The 21,804-nt window shown below is 35.7% G+C and overlaps 1 protein-coding gene across 1 annotated transcript in view; it reads right to left on the bottom strand.

The window, feature by feature from the left end:
* Positions 1-1,561: 1,561 nt before the first annotated feature.
* Positions 1,562-21,804, bottom strand: part of DIPK2A (divergent protein kinase domain 2A) — a 36,595-nt gene continuing 16,352 nt past the window's right edge. The window contains exons 2-3 of the mRNA XM_027875665.1: positions 9,733-10,036; positions 1,562-4,504 (exon numbers count right to left, since the gene is read on the bottom strand). Of these exons, the coding sequence (XP_027731466.1) occupies positions 4,173-4,504; positions 9,733-10,036 (636 nt within the window). The 3' untranslated portion in view covers positions 1,562-4,172. The remainder of the gene's footprint in view (positions 4,505-9,732; positions 10,037-21,804) is intronic.

Here is a 21,804-nt window from a genome sequence, read left to right as displayed (position 1 = left end):
TCACTTATTCTATTGCTAAGTGTGAATTATTTTAAAAGTGTTAAAAGATTATGTCGGAGTTATTTCTGAAAGTTTTATGAAAATGCCATCCCAAAAAGCCAGGATAGGATAGGAAAGTCAAATGATCACAGATTAGAAAAACATTTTAACAATCTAGCAAGAAATAAAGGACTAGAAATGCAAGAAAATCTCAAGAGGCCTAGAATACAGGACTATAATAGATCTCACCCTACATAAAATGATTTGCCTAACATTTGACAGTAAATCAAGGGAAGATCTTGGCCTACTGATCCCCAGATCGGCACTTCCCACAACAAAACCAACCCTATCTCACCTTATTCTGGGATTAAAAGGAGACACTAGGGCCTAACGGATAGAGAAAAGGTCTTAGAGCCAAAGAGCCTAAACTAGGGTCCCACATCTGAAACGTACTAGCTGTGTGACCCTGGGCAAGTGAGTGCCTCAGGAACTAAGACTACAGTTGCTCATCTGCATTGGTAAATGAATCTTCCTTCACCTAGAGTTCCCTACATCTACAACTAGATGCCCATCCTACCTTTACCCTCCCCACCCATTCCCATAACACACAGCAGAGTACATATTATAAATTTGTATAATCTATTTCAGATGGGAAATATTAGTAAAATTCAGGTGGAAGGACAGTTGCAGCTGTCTGTAAGAAATGGGATTGTGGGGACCATGGGCCTTTCCTACCACCATCCCTTTTCTCTTAGAAGTCTCTCTTACCACCCCCTCCCAAACCCAGCCAGGATTCATTATCAGCGTGTTTCTACCAGCGCTATTACTCTGCCTCTTATCTTCTTTCCCTGAACTGGCCACAGCATGAAACAAGGCTTCATTTAAGTACATTTACTTTCAAAACTTATGTTCATTGCCCTTAAAGATGGTTATGATAAAATAACAAGATCTCTGGGAATGAGATTCAAGTCTGGTTTTAAGGTTTGCCATGAACTAGCTGTCTAACAGTGGGCAATTAATTTAATCTCTATAGGTGGCAGGTTCCTCATTAGAAAAATGAGGGCATTAGACTATTTTATGTTTTATGTTCCTTACAACTCTAGTAAATGACGAACCTTTTTTTGAAAGAAATATAAAAGACTAAAATTAAGTTTTTCATTATCCCCCCAAACTTCCTTGGTCTCAACAAGGGGGAAAAGGCACCCTATCATCCATTATAAAGAAATGTAACAACTTTAACATACAGGACTGAAGTTCTGGAAATGTTAGTAAAAAGAAAGGTCCCTGAATTCTTCCTCATTTATAACATATATTAATGACTAACAAGAGGCAATTTAAAATATTAAAAGTACAGAAGCAAATTAAATGAAATGGTAATAATTTTTTTAAAAGTTCACCTTAAATTTCTTGCTTGCACAACAAATGGAATCCTGACCCCTTATCTACTCTACAATTCAATAAAAAAAATTTATTTTTACTCAAACCAAGCTTAGATGTTTAATACAGATAATAATGAGCTTGAAAAAGATGAAATTCGTAAAGTATTCTTTATTAAGATCATTAAAAGTTGTAGAAACAACTTTGTAATATAAAGGCACAGGGAGACAGTTCTGGTAAAATATTGAAATTAAACAGTAACTTACAGTACAAAAGACAATTTTAATGCACATACAAATCCCAAATGTCTCATTCAAAAATATTTTACTGAGTTTGTCTATTAATGGGCAATGGTTAAAAATATAAACTGCTGTTGTATAATAAATATCTGATAGGTGCAAATTGAACAAAATATTTATTGCTTTTCACATACAAGTTGTTCCCTATAGTTTTAAAATTCCAATTTCTTTCCATAATCTGCTTTATCAGCCTATTTCAAAAGGAACTAAGTTCCACAACAAATTTAAAAGGGAAAAATGGCAGTTATGAAAAACTACCTTTACTATCGATCATTGCTGGCAGTGTTCTCATACCATTCAGTAATCATACATTCAGATCAAACTTAGAGAAAAAAGTAAAATGAACATCAATTTCAATGTCAGGTCAAGGTCTTTTGTTCCTGATTTTCACTGGTATTCTAAGGTTTGCAATATGAATGAATGTGTCCAAATAAAAAGGTGCTTTGTTTCAAGAATGTAGCTGTTACTTGAAGGCTTTTCAAAGTGTTGAGTATGGGATGAATGCCATAGATAATGCAAATTTACCTATAACAAAACCTTTCAGAATTTGCAAAACAGCTTTTAAATTATTTTCTCCAATTAGGAAATGTTTTATAGAGCGAGATTACGATATTTAAAAAACTTAAAGCCTAAATGACTTGCATAATCTATACTCACTTTATATTTGGCAAATATAATCTAATTTTTCATGTTTAAATAAATTTTCAGAACTATCAACTCTATTTCACCCTGCTCTTTAAAAAGGAAAAAAATTTTAACTTGGTTTGAAAGAAATTTTTAATTCAGTACTCAAAATAATCCATCATGAAGCCATAATTTTGGTTTAATTCCATGCTTTTGCTACTGTAAAAAAAACAGTGGTTATTGTTTTATTAATATTACAGATCTATTGATAATTGTTTAAAAATGCAAAAACCAAGCTCTTATAATTTTCAAGAAAGTTATTTTGGTTGTGCATATTTCAATCACTTTTTTAATTAGAATAAGGTCAGTCTTACATCAGACACTGTACTGAATTGTACTGTAAACAGAAATGAGTTAAAATTACCTACATCAATGGTAGGCAACTTACAGCATGATTATCAGCCTTAAACGGCCCACATAGCATTATCATCTGTGATACAAGGAGCTATCATCCTTGTATATGAGCAATGAATACCATAATTGAGAGAGTAGGCAGATTGGTTGAACAGCCTCAACAATACACTCACGTTCAGTCTTCCTTGGAGTAAAAATTTACATCAGTCCCTCTGTGACTAAAATAGCCGCCTCCTCCTGAACTAGGTAAACATTAAACACTGATAAACTTAAATGATTTTGTTAACTCGGGGAAATAACATACACACACACACACACACAAAAACAAAACACAAATGACCAAAATTACCCTAAAATGTACAGCCCTAGAATAACTTTGAAATCAGTTATCAAAAGTTAAAAAGGAATGAAGAAAATTTACATCTTAAAAATAAAACAGCTAGGAGACCAATGAATCTAGGGTTAGTCAAGCTAAAGAACTTGAAATGCTTTTTTAAATCTAGCTTAGGGACTAATGTTTCTTTGGCATATGCTTTATTTACTCCATTGTACTAATTTACCTTTAAAAACAAAATTTCAGGGTTTCCGCTCTCCCCTGCCAAAAGCAGATCTTAAAATGTAGCTTCCTACTAAGCTTTTCCTAAAGCCTCTAGTCAATCTAACTTGGACATTTTGAAACATATGCCAAGAACTCCCTGCTCAATTATACTTATTGGCATAGTGGGTAGAAATCTGTATAACTACTAATTGACCTGAAGCGCTCTTATGAAAGCTGCAATGACAGAATCACAAGAAAGAAAAATGAAATTTATAACATATTCAGAATGTTAAAAAAAAATAAAGCAACTGGCATATACATAATAACTAGTTGAAAGACAGTAAACTTGGGAATCCTGCCCTCATAGTAAATGTGAACCACACAGCAATGAATGAAAACCAGTTAAGTTTTAAAAAAAAAAACTGTAATACCTACATTTAACTGCATGTATATAAATTTAATAAGGTGAACATAAAATAGAAGAAAAAAAAACTCCCACATATCAGGAGGAAAAGAGGCCTATAAAACAGGCCATTCTAACTTGACTTTCCAAGTAAATGCAAGAGCTTCACAAAATTGTGTTACTAATGCAGGTTATGTCAAGTACCCTTTGATACACAAGCCAATTAAGCTATCAGATACCTCCAATAGCTTTACAATAATTGTTGATCCATCCCTCAGATATTCAGGGGGAGAAAGTCAGGGGGAGAAAGTCAATGGTAGCTCAAATCTTCATAAAACAGATATACATTTGTTTGCAGAGAAGCATCATATTATCTTTGAAATGCCACATCTGATGAATGTTAACAGAGTAGATTTACTAGATTAAATTTATTTTTTGAAGGTAACTCTTGCAAATTTCATTTCTCCCCATAGAGTGATATCTTTAGTTTTAGCTAGTGCTAGTCAAAGGGAAAAAGAAGGAAAACAATCGGCATGGACTACCTCCCATTGTTACTTAATTGTGCTAAATATTCCCGCAGTTCTTTTGCAGCTTGGAATCGGCCAAATCGCTTCTTTGGGTGGGCACACTCATCAAGCAAGGCCTCCAATCGGCCATCTTTGGCAATTTCGCCTGGTGGGTCATGAAGTAGTCCTCCAGAAGTGCCACGCCAGGTGGCATGTCTAGACAAAAGGTTCTGACAAACAGCATAGTAATTGTGATCCACAGTGGCACGAGAACAAAGAATTTCTTTTGAAAATGATAAGCAAGCTTCTTTATCACAGTCATCAAACTTGCTTTCATACCATACATCCCAGTTTTCAGGTTTATCTGTGAAAGAAGGAAGAAGAAAATACACTATGAAATGTTATCAAACACAATTCTAAATCCAAGGGATTTCACTACTTCACATAATATTTTTAGATGACCAAGTGCAGGTAATATGTATCTTCTATAGTGAAGAACGTGGCTTCTATTTCAGAACAGGCAAGAAAATGTATACATTTATATGCAGCTAAATACGAATTTAATTAAAGTTTTATAAGAAACTGAGTTTACAATTCTATGAATAAGGGAAAGAGAATGAGTGGAAAAATGAGTGCATATCAATCTCCTTCGTTGTCACTTTTTCCCCTTCATTGACACTATTTTTCATAAACAACAGAAATAGGAAATCCAAGTGGTTACTCATACATTTTGGAGTTAACTCTATCAACCAGATTCAGCTTGTTCTGGTCTTTACTGATCCTGACATGAGTCTTAAAGTACAGTACCACATTTCTGTAGTAAGAGTTCTATGTGTACATAGACTGTTTTTTTTGTTTTTTTGTTTTTTTTTAGACAACCCCTCTACTCCCATCTTCCTTGTAATCCTTTATACTGTCAGAATTCCACTCCTAAGGATGACATAGTTGGACTTTCATTGCAGAATTTTAAGCCATGGGATCCTAGAAATTTGATCACTGAATATTTTGAAAGCTGCACTCCACAAAACTGAGGTTGTATGTCAAAATGGGACAAGTTTTTCTTTCCTTCTCTATCACAAATTCTAAGACAGAGCGGTCACTGTCCTTCAGGGTTTCCGTCACTTCTACTATAGTAATCTACTCCTCCTTGTTTCAGAATCAGACCCAGAATAACAATTTCCCTCACAGTTTCCTCCACCTCTCTTGGAAGACAGAAGTATTAATGGGAGCAAAAGGAATATTAGCATACTAGCTTTTGGCCAAAAAAAAAAAGAGCAAACCAGAAGATAAGTGTATACTTGAAATATACTATTACTACTATTATCATGCTTTTGTGCAACACTTGTGAGTCATTTCCCAAACTCTATCTACTTCTTTGGTTCTGTCCAGGTTGTCTAACGTATACATCAATGATGACATACATCATTTCTGATTCTGCCTCCACAGATCTTCACTAAAAATGTTTTCCATCATGTTCCACTTGTCTGGGTCCCAAATTTCCTCTCATTAATTATATACTATTTAATATTCAATGACAATTATTAATGTCCACCATTCTGCCCAGTACCTATACTGTTCCTTCAACTAAGCCAATCCCACCTGTGAGACAATTTCAGCCACTGGTCTCACCCTACCAAGTTTCAGTTATTTCTGTAAGGTCAATTTTGTTTCTGTGCATTAAGCTCTCTGGTTCACATCCCTTCTCACCCAAACCCTGGCCATTTATGTATAGACACAAGGTCACAGATTTTTTCGTTGCTCCTTAGTTTTGCTTCCTGTGAATTTCTGGGCATCTCTAAACTGGAGCTACTCTCAATATTGGCAGCTTTCTTACTCTCTCTTGCTTTTCAATTAAAAATTCACTTGAATAAATTTGTAAAGCTCCAGGCAAATATGTTAAAAAAAAATTAAATCTTTAGTATCATTACATCACCTCCATTTTCTCCCAGAGGGCCATATTTTATAAGAAGGAAATTGAAAAACAAAAAAAAAAGTTTAGCAAAACTATCCTGTAACACATCAACCAACTCCAATGTCATGTGTAGTATTTAACATTCATAATATGCCACTTTGGCAAAGAAGAGAAGGAGATATAGTCTTAGCTCTTCTTTCAATTTCATGGATTCTGTTTCTGTTATTTTATTGGGCTTTTTTCCTATTCATAGTTTTTTAAGTTATTGTGTATATGGTTTTCTTGATTTTCCTTATTTCATTTTGCATCACTTCATAAGTTTTCCCATGTTTCTTAATATTCTTCATATTCACTTCTTCTTATAGTACAGCATCACATTACATTCATATACCAAAATGTGTTTAGCCATTCCTCAATCAGTGGGTATCTACTTTGTTTCTAGTTCTTTGCTACTAGAAAAAAAATGCCACTATAAATATTTGTGTGTGTATGAGACCTTTCTTTCTGTCTTTGACATCTTATGCCTGCTAGTAGCATCTCTATGTCAAAGTGTATAAACATGTTGATCATTTTGTCATAATTCAAAACTACTTTCCAGAACGGTTAAATAAGACATGAACAAACTGCCTTGACTACAGTCACATCCAGTCACATTTGCACAAATATGTGCAAAATTCCTAACTCTAACAACAGTGTATTAATGCTTCTCTCTTTCTACAACCTCTTCCCCCCCACCCATACATACATTGCTCATTTCTATCTTTGGGTATCTTTGTTAAGCAAATATATTCTTATTAGACTTTGGTAGTATGCTTCATCCTTGACAAGGAGTCAATCATTGCAAAAGTGCAACAATTCAAATGTTGCTTCTCTTATAGTAATTTCTAAACTCTTTAGCTATAGTTGTTTATTTGCAGAAAAACAGCACTTTTAACACTTTCAGAGCCTCATTTATATACAAATGATTGAAACATTCATTACAAATTATTTGTATCCCTTTATAAAAAATACCTAAAATTCTCATGGCATAGCAGAAAAAGCAATATCATATTACTTGGATTTAAACTCCTAGCTATCCCACTTAATGGTTATATGCTTAAGATAAACTCTTTTCTATATATGGATCTTGGTTTCCTCATTTGTAAAATGAGGGGATTGGATGAGATAATCTTAATGGTCCTGCCAGGACTAAATCTTAAGATATTTTACCAGGTAAGAGAGGGAAATTTAAACATCAGTGTCATTTATAGTAATGATAGTAAAGTAAAGATAGATAGTAAAGAGTTTGCTTATAAGTCAGTTGTTTGGAACTTAAAATATATATGTCTTCATATAAAAAAATCCTTTTATATAGAGGTAACAGATATTTATATCCTTCTACAGACCTCTCTCTCTCTCTTCCACACAGACGCATACATCTACATCACACACAATGTATACATATGTATGTACATACGAGCACAAGTATATTCATGCACACATTTATACATATAGACACAGATATATGTATATTACACACACATGCATATAACACATATACCCACATACACAATATACGTATACATACACACACACACACACACACACACACACACCCTGCCTATTTTAATTCTCACTGAAGCTATACTCTACTAATAGTAACAGACTCTGACCATCTTTTTAAAAACCATTTCTATGGAGAGCTGAGTGCCAATGAGACTAGAGTCACTGCTATCAGAGACTGCCACACAAGGCTCTAGATTTGTCAATGTTAATACCACTAAGTCTCCACTAGGGAGGGAATTTCCTGAAAAATCTAGAAGGTGATTGGAAGAAGGGCAAAAACAAATTATTCTCAGATCACTAGTGGCAGCTATAACTATCAATTTTAATGTTCTTAGGGCAATTAAAAAAAATGAAGACATGTATCTTTCAAATCAGAATCTGATTTTATGTTATTGAATGTAGTTACCTAGCCTCTTATCTGTTTCATGGGTCACACAGAAGTACTGATAAGATAGATTTAATTCAAAGAATTAGGGATTTTATAAGACTTTCTAAATCTGGTCTTGAGACAGCCTAATTACGAGCAAGATTCTTTGTAGAATAAAAACTGGTTATTACTGGGAAACACACGGAAACACACACACACACACACACACGTATGTCTTTTCAAAGAATGAAGATTTACTCAGTACTTTAAAATCACACGAACAATTTTAAATGTTAAATTTAAAATTAAATGGCAGACTATAGAAAAAAAGTTTTAAAATAATTTCAATGATTGTATTAATTTTATGCCAAAAGTTTGCATTTATATAAATAGCAACACATATGGGAAGTTTAAGCAAAGGATTGGGGTGGGGGAGGAAGGCGGCATCTATCCAAAACACACTATCTAGAAAAAGTCAAGGCTAATCAAATGATAACAAAAATTAAACATAGTCACAACAAAGCTTCACAGGGAACTGCAAAAGGAGGTTTAATTAAACATGTGTGAATGTAGTAAGCATCATGATATGACAGAAACAACGAACTTGCAATCAGAGAAGCAGGGTTTGAATTCTGGCTCTGCCATGAACGAAGTCTTGGGCAAATCACTTGACTCCTCTGAGTCTCTCTTTCTCTCTTTGTAAAATGAAGGAATTGCTCTAAAGTTTCCTCCTATTATAAATCAACACTTAGGAAATAGGATTCATGATACCTTGGATGGGAATATTTAATAGCATTTTAAAAATTATGCAGTGTATTTCTCAAGGCACCACACATCAAGCTTCCCTTTAATTTTCTTTCTTGAACAATTCTGGAAACAACTTTTGCCTCCCAAAGTCTCTTTTCCTATTTGTCCTGTTGGGTGATTAGGAGCACTCTGTCACAAGATGCAAACATGGAAAACACAGGGTTCCAGGATGAGGACTGTGGCTCCTGGAATGACTCATTGGGACAATGGGAAACATCAAGAATGGAATAGGGAATATAGATCAACCAGAAGCAGCTTCTATGAAAGGAGGCTCTGGCATCTGCACGTCACAGTATCACTGAATGGCACAAATTCAAAGGGATCTCAGGGATCCTCAAAATCCAACTCCTTTATTTCATAGAGCTTCAGAAAGGTCAGATGACTTGCCCATAGATGTACAGTTAGTATGTTTTCTTCTCACTTCTGAACATGGGCTCGGCGAGTTTCTCTGTGAAATTTAATTCTGCATTCATACAGATGAAGATACGGTTACATTTCTTTAAAAAAAAAAGTCTCTTCAAGAATACAAATACATTAGTATATAAGACTTAATACAGCTTCATATTGGAGAGAGCCAGCATACAAATATATGTAGGGTCAACCATAGGTAGGTACCCATTTTAGTCATCTTAGAGCAGTGGTGTCCAAATAAAGGAGGGCCACATATTGACTTAGAAAACCACATATTAACATCTTTGTTTTATTTTATTTTTATTCTCTGTTAAATATTTCCCAACTGCATTTTAATCTGGTTCCAGCAGCACTCAGAGCACTATGGGCCTCATGAGTCTACGCATGCTTGACACCCCTGATCTTAGACAAATGAAAAAACATAAGGAAAAGTAAGAATGGCTCTTAACTTAAGGAGTCCTAAACTAACCACACAGAGAATGGGAAAATTATTCTATATGTAGCAAACTGAATTTGTGAGAAATGGAGAAAGAAAATTAAAAGTACTCACTTTGTCTAATTAATCTTTTGTCTGCAACCAAAACATTTTCAGCATCTACAATGATCACCTTCCCATCTCTAGGACCAACTGCAAAATTGTCAAAACTGACATCTAGGAGGTAGAGTGCAAATTCAAAGTCATTGTTGGTAAGCTGTTCCGCAATTTCCATTAACTGCCAAGCCAAGTCAACACGTTTTTCCCAAGGTGCATTGAAGTAGCTCCATAATTCTTCTCCAACATAATTTACAGCCACCATTCTTCCACACGCTCCAAGGTATTTTGCAAATGGCCAGCCTTCATCAGATGGAAAACTCTGTAAAAGTGGGTTACAAAGTATTTTAATTCCAACATATAAAGGCATCACAAAGATACTTAGATATGGAGTAGTTTTCTGATGGTTGCAGAAGAAAGATATTCAAAGGCAATTATTTTATTACTTAATGCTAAGAACCACAGAACTACTAAGTCTTCCCTTTCTCTGGTTTGAAGGATGAACAAACACATTTAGGTATCATCATAGAGTGGCTACTACCTATGCAGGGCCTAAAAACATATTTGTTTCACTTGTCCAATTATTTATTATAGATAAATGGTAATTTTTAACTAGATAAAAGCACTAGTATTATGGACCAAGGACATAACTTTCTTGTTTGTGATGGTATTAGCACTAAGGGAATTTTATTTCTAACACAAATCATGCTTGGCTAAAGATTGAGAATATCTCTACCAAAGCTTTCCAATAGGTATATACATTCCTCCTTCCAAACTGATATAAAATAAAAAGTTGCTTCCCTGCCTGCCCACTGGAATTCCTCTTACATTTGCATTTCTGGACAGGAGAGAAAGATATTTCTGTCTTAGAAAAGTGTTACTAGAAAGAACTCATTTGGAGTCAGAACCTACATTCAAATCTCAGAGTTAGTTAATACTTGTGATTTTAAGCAACAAGTCAACTGCTCAGTCATCTTTATGTTTTTTTTTTCCCCAATCAATAAAGAGAGTTCACTCAGTGATCTAAAACATTCCTTAAAACTCCAAATCCCAGTCTTCTGACCCTATGATTGAAAGGCCTCTAACTCCATGCTTCAGCAGCCACGATTTTTCCTTTAACATTCGATAATGTAGGATATAGCAGATAACTAAAATCCCACCTTCAACAGGAAGCCTTTCCCAATCCTCCATAATTCTAGTGCCTTCTCTCCATTGATTATTTCCAATTTGTCTAATATGTTGCTTATTTGTACAGAGTTGTTTGCATGTTGTCTCCCCCATTAGACTGTGAGCTCCTTGATAGCAAGGATTATCTTTTGCCTTTGTATCTCCAGCACTGAGTATGGAGCTTGGCACATAATAGGAATTTAGTAAATATTATTGATTGATTGATCAAAATAGGTTCTTTCTAACTACTTGCTTTTTTTTTATTTTGTCCTGGGAGCCAAATATTAGTTTTCTTCTTTAAATCATTCCTTTAGGATCCATTACTCTATTCCGATTTTCCTTCAAAGTAGATATATCCTAAATAAAACCCAGACCTTCCAAGTTATCAATCTGTCTCAAGGAATGCTTTGGCTAGTACAGGATGATTTTTTGATTCCTAATCTTTAGCTGAATGGACAGACTTTTCTCTTTGGCTGACTGATCTCTGCTGGCTCTGTAATAGGGAGGACACTGAACTTGGAGTCAGGTAATGGATTTTAGTTCTAGTTCTGACTTACCAATTGTGCTAAGTCACAACTTCTCTGAGTATATTTTTCCTCATCTATAAAAAGAGGGTGAAGCAGTGGTGGGAACAGAGTGATAATGTGTATTAGATTAAGTAATCACTAAAATCCTTTTTGTTTTAACATTCTGGGGAATCTATGAGTCTCATTCAGTCTAATCCCTTATTATTCTAATCTACTCTCAATACTCTTTTATAAATATTGCATTTTCATATACTTATTCATTAATTATCTCTATAATCTTCCAGAGCTTGACAGTCTAGGTCACGTATGTCTTTAAATATATCAAAATTTGCTTGGTTATCTTCTTCATTCTGACTCAATTTTCCTTTAGAACCTGTCTTGACTAAAAGGGTCAGTTATTTTACGATTAACTAGTCCCCAAAGCTAGAATCTCACACATCCTGACCTTCTGAAAAAAACTCTTGGTAGTCTCTACTAATTCCCAGGCTATTAGATTTCACTGGATAGTCACAAATTTGTGCTGTTTTCACTCATTATAAATCTATCACTGCTTTTTAGAAAGGTGATTCAATTCTCATTGATCTTCCCACTCATTTTCCAAAGCAACGTTTTTTTTTTCTCTCCTTCACAGCCTGCCCCAATACCATATACTGAGCAGCACCTGTTGACTTAGCCTCTTCCTCTACCAATATTGAAATCATACAATGAACTTTTCTTCATTCAAAACTCCCCATGATTTTCATCTATTCTTTAATCCTTCCTAGCTGTCAAAGAGTTCTGACCCCCACAGTGCCAAAACCAAAGACCCTTTCTCAGTCATCTGCCTCTGAGGCTTAACATTGTTGATTACTTTCTTCTTTTTGGACTGGGGTTATACTCTCCTGGTTCTCTTATTACATCTATGACCACTTTGTCTCCCTTCCTGGTTCCCCTTCCTAACTTTTTTATTACAAATATTTCCTAAATTTCTGTCTCTGACCCTCTTTCAACTTAATATTTTTTCCCCTGACAATTTTATCAATTCCTATAGCTTCAACTATCAAGTGTGTAGATGACCCCAAATCTTTATCTCTAGTCCTGAACTCTCTCTTCTACTTTCAGATCATCATGACCACCTGAGTTCTCCCAGTTCTCAAAAACCTGTACTTCTCTTTACCCTATATAGCTTCAAACAAACAAACCTTCACCTTTTTGTTGTCCTTAGTTTGCTTCATCAGCCTCAAAATTTGACAGCGAGGTGACAGTGCACAGAGAGCTGGGCCCAGAGGCAAGAAGAGCTGAATTCATATCCAGACTCAGAAACTTAGATTAAGACCCTGGGCAAGTCATTTTAAGTCTGTTTGCCTTAGCTTCCTCAACTGTAAAATAGGGATAATAACAGCACCTATCTTCCAGGGTTACTGTGAGATCAGATTAGGTAATATTTTCATTTCACAAAGTGTCTAGCTGCTTGCACATAGTAAGTTCTATATTAATATTAGCTATTATTTTTATCATTATTGCTATTATTGTTATTCACATCATAGGTGACTTAGCTCCTTCTACATTGTTAACTTCACGAATGAAGAGACCGAGTCTTATTAATCTCCTTTATTTACCTGACAAGTTGCTATGCATATAATAGACATTTAACACCTAAAGTTGAATCAAATGACTGAATATCAAAAAGAAATTTGTCAAGTGCAAAGTAATGTGCAAATGTGAACTATAATCTTATTCTAATACTGAACATAATCCAAAAACTTAAAACATCACATGCCAGGAAATTACATTCATCTGAAATTTTTAAAACTGTAGCAGTAAACTGCTCAGTGGCATGTATACTGTTACTAAATTTATATTATTCAATTGAGAATTAGTATAGGATTTAAAACTAGCAAGGCAGCAGCATGCACTAGTACATTTTTGTACATAGAAAAGTGTTATCAAATTTAATTAATGATATATCTGGGATAGTGTCTCACTGTAGCAAGCAATAAAGTTTAGGATTAAAGCATAAAGGTATTCAATATTTTTGAAAGGAACAAATATATTATCAAGAGTTGAATGAAAACCATTCACAAATCTATACCTTCACTGTTTGATTTGAGGGCAACAATGGCTTAAAATTAGTCACGTTAATGTTTTCGGAATCAAAAAATCTCCAAACCTAATTCAAGAATAATGAAAAAAACCATGGTTTGATGCCATCTCAGAATGTTATCCAATGGATATTTTAGAAATGGATAGCTAATGCAGGGCCCTAAAAATTAACTTAAATAAGTATAGATTACTAATAAAGATTTTTACTGTAAGTGGTAAAGGGTTATGTTAACTTGTTTTTTGATACAACAATTTATACTAGAATATCTACATTTTGTTACACCTTCCTGAAGTTAAAATACAATTAATATTTTGTACAAAGCTATGTTAATATGATGGATTGAAAAACTGTTAAAAAGCACTGTATGAAATATATTACAAAGTATCAAGAATTAAATAGTCTGTGCCCTTTTCACATTCATAGTAACATGATATGCCTAGTTATGATATTCACGACATGCACTGAACACCTTAAGATCCACATGCTATGGGCAGACTAAATAATGAATACATTCAATGGGGTGGCTAGTGAAGACCAAGAGATATTTTAGAAGAATAACCACTACTCTTATGTAAGATTTGCAGCAGTGGACAGGAATAACTAGCCACAAAGATTAGCAGCAGTCTGTATTCTTACAGAAATTAGAATGGGGCAAATAAGAATGGGGCATTGTGCTAACTTTTAAAATGAAGTTTAACATGGTTTTCTAGGAGCATCTGGGAAACATATTCACTAAAGCTAAAGAACTTTTTTTTTTTTAAAGCAAAGGGCCATCAATGCAAAACAGAAAATGACAAGCTAGAGTTTCAAATATGCCTCACAGACAGGGAGTGAGTAGATGGACTTTCTAAGGGGAGAAGCAGATATAGTCAACTAATGTAACTGTAGCTAAGTGTTAGGAGAATCCATTTTACTACAGTTTTTCTTTCAATCATCGATGGTTTCAGATGTTGCTGTCTTATTCTTTTCCAACTATCTTCATATTCTGTCTTCCCAGAATGGGAATTCCAAAAATCCCCAAAATGGGATTCTAAGCATACAAAAAAAAATGTAACTGTGTCCTATATGTAAACACCAATCATAGTTGCACACAATACATATTTTCATGAAATAACCTAACCTTCACATAGGATCATATAAGATCTGGAGGTACCTGGAGACCTTCTAGTCCAACTCTCTCATTTTTTACAGATAAGGGAACCAGGACAATGATTGATAAAATGACTTACCTAATGTGAAGTGACAGACTTGTGATAAGACCCCAGGGTCTTCTAACTCCCACATAAAGATCTTAAAAGACTTAAAAATGTATAGTGATAGGCAAAAAGACAGAGAGAAAGACAGATAGACAGAGAGATGTAAATGTACAGTCTGCTAAATTGGGGAATTATGCAATTAATGCCTTTAATAACCTCAAGTTGATCTTTTTAACACCAAGTTCTCCTGGTAATACTACACCTTGTATCTTGGAGTATCACACTCTCCAAGGAAGCAAAGTTTAAGGTAATTTGAAGGGCAATGGGGATACAAATGTTGAATGCAAGTAGGCTGAAATGCATTTGCAATGATGACTGATGGTGAAGAAGCAGTTTAAAGGATATTACTGAAGACGAAGATGATTAGGAAGGTGGGCTGGTAGTGTCAAGGTCTGATTGTTCCGCTGGCAGCCATGAAATGTAAGACCACTACGAGGAAGCCCAACGTGGCTAAGAATTGTGCCAGCTGAGAAGGCATGGATGATTTCCAGTTTGCTAGAATTCTAGTTACTGGGGAGGTAATATACTAATGCTTTGGAGTGGAAAGAACCCTAGGTTGGGAGTCACAAAACCTGGCCTCGGGACCAGAATCACAACTCATCTATGTGGCCTTAGGCAATGAATTCAGCCTCCAGAAGCCCCAGCCTTTCCAGCTGCAAAAAAAGGGAATGCTATCTATTCTAGGCATCTCATTGGATTACCACCAAGATCCAATCAAACTTTGTAAGTAAAAGCAGGCTGAAAAATAAAGATGTATTCAAATACAGTTATTACTATTTTTTCTGGCTAAAGTGACAGTTACTGAGGAGATGTCTTCAAATTATCACATCAATCAATAAATAAGTTTTTATTAAGCTTATTATGCTCCAGGCACTGTGCCAAGCACTGGGATTTAGGCAAAAGAAAGTGCCTGCCCACAAGGAGATCATAATCTAATGGAGCAATTAATTAAATAATTTATTGGAACATAACATTTAAAGCTAAAAGTGCCCTTAGAAGTCATATAGCCCAACCCTCTTATTTTACACATGACAAAAAAATTGTAGGCCAGAAAGGGAAGGTGACTTGTCAATGGTCACTAAGTATCTGGTACAGCTAGGATTCAAATCCAGATTTTCTGGATTCTGGAGACACTAGTACCTGGGATGGGCATCAGGAAAGGATTTATGTAGAGTTAGCTCTTGAGTTGACTTTTGAGGGAAAACAGAAATTTCAAGAGGCAAAAATTAGGTGGTAAGTGCATTCCAGATAGTGGAGACAACCTGTGCAAATGTACAGAGAGAGGAGATAGAAAAGAGGATGAGCAAGTAGTCCAGCTGGCTGGACTGGAATATGTACAAAAGAGAATGTACAAGTAGATAATTAAGAAAGAAAGGTTAGAGAGCCAGGTTATGAAGAGCTCTAACTGCCAGAGGAATTTGCTTGGCTTACTGAGGTAACAGGATGCCACTGGAGTTTCTGAAGTAGGGGTTTAACCTGGTCAGAACCATGCTTTAGAAAAATAACCACAGCAGCTATGTGGAGAACGGATCCAAAGGGGGAGAGCCTATGAGAGGTAGGATCCCTAGAGGTGATTGATGCAAAGAAGGGAACACATGCAAAACATATTGTAGGGGGTAGATTCAATAGGACTTGGCAACTAACTAAATATGTGGGGTGAATAAGAAAAGTCAAGAATGATTCTGACTGAATTTGGGTGCCTGGAAAGACACAGTTGTCCACTACATAAATAGTTCAATAGAGGGGTGAGTTTGCAGGGTAAAGAGAGAGGAGGAGGAGGGAGTTTTGTTTGGGACATGTTACATTTGAGATTCCTATGGGATCTCTATTGGAAATGCTCCTAGCACAGTGTCTTGCACATAGTAAGTATTTGCTTTTTAAGGTCCTGCAGCTGGTCTTTACTGGCCAGTATTGCGTAGGAGAAGATCAGAGGAAGCAGAATCAGAAGATCTGGCCGCAAAGTCCAGTGCCATCATATGCTACTACCTCATCACCTTGGCCTTATCATTTTACTTGTCTTGGTTTCAGATTTCTCCCCTATAAAATATGGGAGCTGGACGGAATCGACGGCTCACAATTTTTTTTTTTTGTTCCATGAACCCTTTCAACAAAACAAATATTGTAAACCACCGCCCCCCATCCATACCCCTGGTAATTTGATATACTTCTTAACATTCTGAAATTACTGACTGTATAAGGTGCTAAGGAATTTTTAGCATGAACCCCTTGGATTAACATTGGGAATTCCCAAGGGGTGCGAGAACCACTGATTGAGTACCACTGTTTTCCAGCTCTCAGTCTGAGATCTTATGATCTAAGGGCATTTCCCTACAACCTTATTAAACCTTATTAAAATTCCAGTGTCATTAAAGCTGTAATCACTAGACTATAAGGAAGACTGGCTAGGCCTTTTTAAACAGACATGCACTGGAAAGGATCTGGCATCAGAAGACCAGAGTTCAGATGCTGCCTCTGCCATTTACTACCTATGTGACCCTGTCACCTATCCTCAAATGTAAAATAAAGGGGCTTACCTAGATGGCTGCTGAGGTCCCTTCAAGCTCTGAATCTCTTATCTTAGGAAAATGATTACCCCTGCTACAGCAGAGGGGGAAGGCCGTCATGCTCTAACCAGCAGGCTGCACAAAGGAAAACATCCTAGGCAGAACAAAAAGCTTTTAAAAGGGGGAGGTGGAAGAAGAGAAAGGAAGGTACTTAATAAAGTTGTACCTGGCTTAATAGCTTGAATAAATTTATTTGTTATCCTGAAGTAAAGCTCTTACCTGTAAATATTTTCAAGGATCAAGTGCTGTTGGGTAAGGGCTGCAGGTGACATGAAGTATTTGCTTGTCTTACACACAGCACATACTCAAATATTTCTGCTGGAGTTTCAAGTTATTCTCTTCCCTATTCTCCTTTGCAGCAACTCTGATCATATAACAGAACTCCCCATTTTTTCTAATCACCAATAAGTAAAATTATTTTGCTGTATAATAAACACGGAGTTACAAAACCTTTTCCTACTATCAAACTGGATGGAGAACATCACATATTTGTAACTTAATACGTAAATAAGCAGGACATGTTTGAGTGGCCCTTATAAAAACAAAACTTATTAAATATAATTAAGAAAATATCATAAGGCTATGACACAGACTCAATCCATCAAGCATATCAACTTGGTAGCGGTAGGAATTGCTGCCAGGCTAAGCAGCACCAGAAGCTGTAGGCCAGACTCCAATCGACATTACAGACCTAGGCATGGAGCAAAAACAAGTGGACAGAGCATTGCAGAGAGAAGGTAATAAAGAAAAATGATCTTCCCCACTAACTTCTAAGCATCTGCTTAATACAGCTTGTTGGGTTGAAATGGAACAAACACAAGATGAGTTAACATGAAGCAGACACTCAAGCCCAGCTTCAAAAACATGTGCCATAGCCCTGCATGGGTAGAAAAGTAGTGACAGATTAGGCAAATGAACAATAAGGAACACAACGAGAGCTGACCGTGTCTCTTCCCTCTGAGCTAGAACAAGCTAGGACACAGGTATAGTTTGTTACCAGTGGGTGTGAAAGATGGACAAAACTACTAGGAAACCCTCGAGTATCTCTCCTCTAAATCCCAAGATTTAGAGAATAATTTGTATTAGCAAATTGCACTTTAACATGCAAATAGGGTTAAGGCACTAACATGCCCTTAAGTTTTGGGGGATTTTTCCCCTTTGATATTAGAATGAGAAACAAGGAACTGTAACGTAGAATAAGGACAATTTTAAGGTGATAGGTCCGGAGTGAGGTTTTGAATAGTTGGAAGACAGCATAAGGGATGGATGAGACACTAAGAGGTAAATATAAATATAGAAAAATGTTGCCTGGAGACAACAACCATCTTTTCATAATATACAGACTAAAAAATTGTTGGTCATTCTCTTCCAGTACAGCAACAGCAATTTTCAGAAGTGGCATCTTTGACTATTAACAGATAGCCAAACATTACACATGATGAATGTTAGAAAATTCTTTTAATACCATTTAACAATCTAGAGGAAGAAGGACTAGTAAAAATACTTTTTATCTGGTAACTATTTCATAATTATATACTTTATAGAGATGTTCCAATTCAGCCTAAAAGAAAATTTGCTAAAATATTGGCTACCTGGTAAAGCCTCTTCTTAAATACAAGGGCATGAGAGAAAATTCACAGTCATGCACTCTCAGTGAACAAAAATTTAAAAGATAGCAAAATTTTATGCATTAAATGTCAGTTTCTAAAGTTTGCATTATGTTGATGAAATTACTCCAGTTACATTTCAAGCACTCTCTAATCTATTCACATAACTCTTTAAATATCTATGCAAATGAGTGACCAGATTATTAGATGAAACAAAGTAAAATCTATGCAAGATAAATCAATTATTTAAGGCACTGGCTACCCTCACGTTGAAGGCATTTCTTACATTAGAGGAAACATTTCATCTAGAAATAGAAATCTATTTGAAAAAATTCCATCTAGCAATAGAAACAAATTTAATATCACTAAGAGTTTTTCCCCAAGTTTACTCATAAAATACTTATTTTAACACTACTGGTGAATCTTACTCACGACTCCCCCTGCTTACTACTTTGCCATTTCATTGCTCAAAGGCATCTCAGATAAAAATGTGGCAAAATCATACCAATTAATCTTCTGATTTGTGAGAAGCTTTGGTGCAAGATTAACAGAAAAGGTAGAATTTTTTTTTTTTTGCTAAAAAATTACCACAAACTCTGCTCATTTTCATCACTCCTTTACCCCATCCATTCCAACAACTGAGAGCTGCCTAAATTTAAGGAAGATATCAGTGGAAAGAATTGTTTTGTTTTGTTTTGTTTTTTAGGCAATTGGGATTAAGTGAGTTGCCCAGGGTCACACAGCTAGTAAGTGTCAAGTGTTTGGTCTGAGGCCAGATTTGAACTCAGATACTCCTAACTTCAGGGCTGGTGCTCTATCCACTGCGCCACCTAACTGCCCCTTGGAAAGAATTTTTTTAAAAAATCCTCTTCAGTATTTTGTAACACTATGCTGGTTACAAATGATTTAATGTTTTAAGAAGAAAAGGGGTAAGAATAAAAGTGGAAAAGATGCTAGCAGAGATGATTTTTTTTTTACCACTGTAATCTGCTCCAGATATCACTGTACGAACTGTATGAATTTAGATATCTATTAGAAGTTCCTCCAACAATACAGTAGAGAATTGCAGATGTGGCAGCAGTGGCCACCAGAGCACTAGTGGCTAACCACAATGGAAGCACCTACAGGGCGATGTGGAGTTATTCAAAGACAGCAATTACTTCAAAGATTATGATGGAAAGATGTGCCATCTATGGTCTCTGTGAAAACATTGATCCATGGAGTTCAGTAAAGAGGTAGGCCTAAAGAGAACTTCGTGAAGATGCCACAAAGGAAGAAAATGACTTCTATTTGCCAGGGCTTGTGAGGTAACAAAGGGAGAATGTGTCCATGATTTTAAGGGAATGTTTTACACCAACCCTTCTGGCTATGCCTGATTAATAAATGCCCTTTGCTAAAGAGTTATTGAGGTAACAGGCTGACTGAAATGGGAAGCATACCACTGGGAACTGGTTAGAAACTCATCCCCCTAAGGGCTACAGGATGATAGAACTCTGAGTAGGAGTAGTCAACCACCTCTCTCTCTCTGGGGACCTTGTGACTATAAATAAGTGGAGTTGGGAGAATGGTTCCAGAGGGGTAGCTATTATATTATTCGTTTACAATAAGATACCATAAATTATTCAAGCAGTCTACAATTTTTAGATATACAAGAGAGATTCCAGTTGTTTTATATTAGAAATAGGCAATAAATATTTTTGTACTTTGTCATTTCTTCCCTTTGCATAGTGTCTTTCAGGTAAAGTCCTAGGAAAGGGAATTTTAGGTGGGATCCATTTTGACATTGAATACTACCATGCTGCATTCTAAAACACTTGATTAATCCCAACAATAATGTATCAGAATGTCTTTCTCCCATAGATTCAATATTGAATTTTATTTCTGTTATTCTAGTGGATCCATAAGTAGTATCTTGAGGCTACCTTGATTTGCAAAGGTCTGATTGGGGAATCTGAACATCTTTTCACATGGTTTACAATTTACATTTTCTCCTTGCTACTGCTCCTTTAGGGAATATTAGTATTATAGATACATATCAGGTTTTTTGTAGCTTCTAAGTGATAGACCTTTATTTGATGTACTTCTTGTGACCTTGGACAAGCCAAAACATCCACGGGTATCAGTTTCTTCATTTGTAAAATGAGAAGGCTGGAACAGATGGCCTCCTAGGCTACCTCTAGTTGCAGATCTATGACCCTACTTATTTCCAATATTTTCTTCAATCTATTTCTTTTAGTTTTAGAGGTACTGGTTTGTCATAAAAATCTCATTATTTGTGTATAATCAAATATCAATTTTATCTCCAATAATTTCTTCCATCTGTTTGACAGAAATATTCTTCCTCTCCATACTCTGACATATTTGTGACCTCAAAGTGGTCATTTCCATTAAAGAATGAGAAAGAAAAGGAGTAATTGTTTATTCAGTGCCTACTATATGTCAGGCAGCGTGCTAAGTAAGCACTTTACAAATATTATCTCCTGTGAGCCGTACGACAACCCTGTGAGGTTAAGTGCTATTCTTATCCCTATCTTATAGTTGCTAAAACAGAGGCAAACAGAAGTTAAGTAACTTGCCCATGGTAGTCACAGCTGGTAAATAACTGAGGTCAGATTTGAATTTAGTTCTTCCTGACTCCAGGCCCAGTGTGCTATCCATCGGACCACCGAGCTACCCTTAGCAAAGTTAATTACAATCCATCCACATCTATCTATACCGTGCAACTCTGATACATGTCCTTGCATAAATTCTTAAGAAGGGATTCACTATCATGTGCTGCAGCAGGGGGCTTCCTTGGAATCTCTTGACATTGCACCACACCAGAGACATATTCTGTAATTGGCTCATCTTTTTCTTCAGATCATTGCATTCCATGACTCAGAGCCA

The sequence above is a fragment of the Vombatus ursinus genome, unplaced genomic scaffold (assembly GCF_900497805.2).
Source record: "Vombatus ursinus unplaced genomic scaffold, bare-nosed wombat genome assembly UNPS02014810.1, whole genome shotgun sequence".
Classification (NCBI taxonomy): Eukaryota; Metazoa; Chordata; class Mammalia; order Diprotodontia; family Vombatidae; genus Vombatus; species Vombatus ursinus.
The sequence above is the reverse complement of the archived record's forward strand: the minus strand, read 5'-3'. Positions and strand labels throughout refer to the sequence as shown.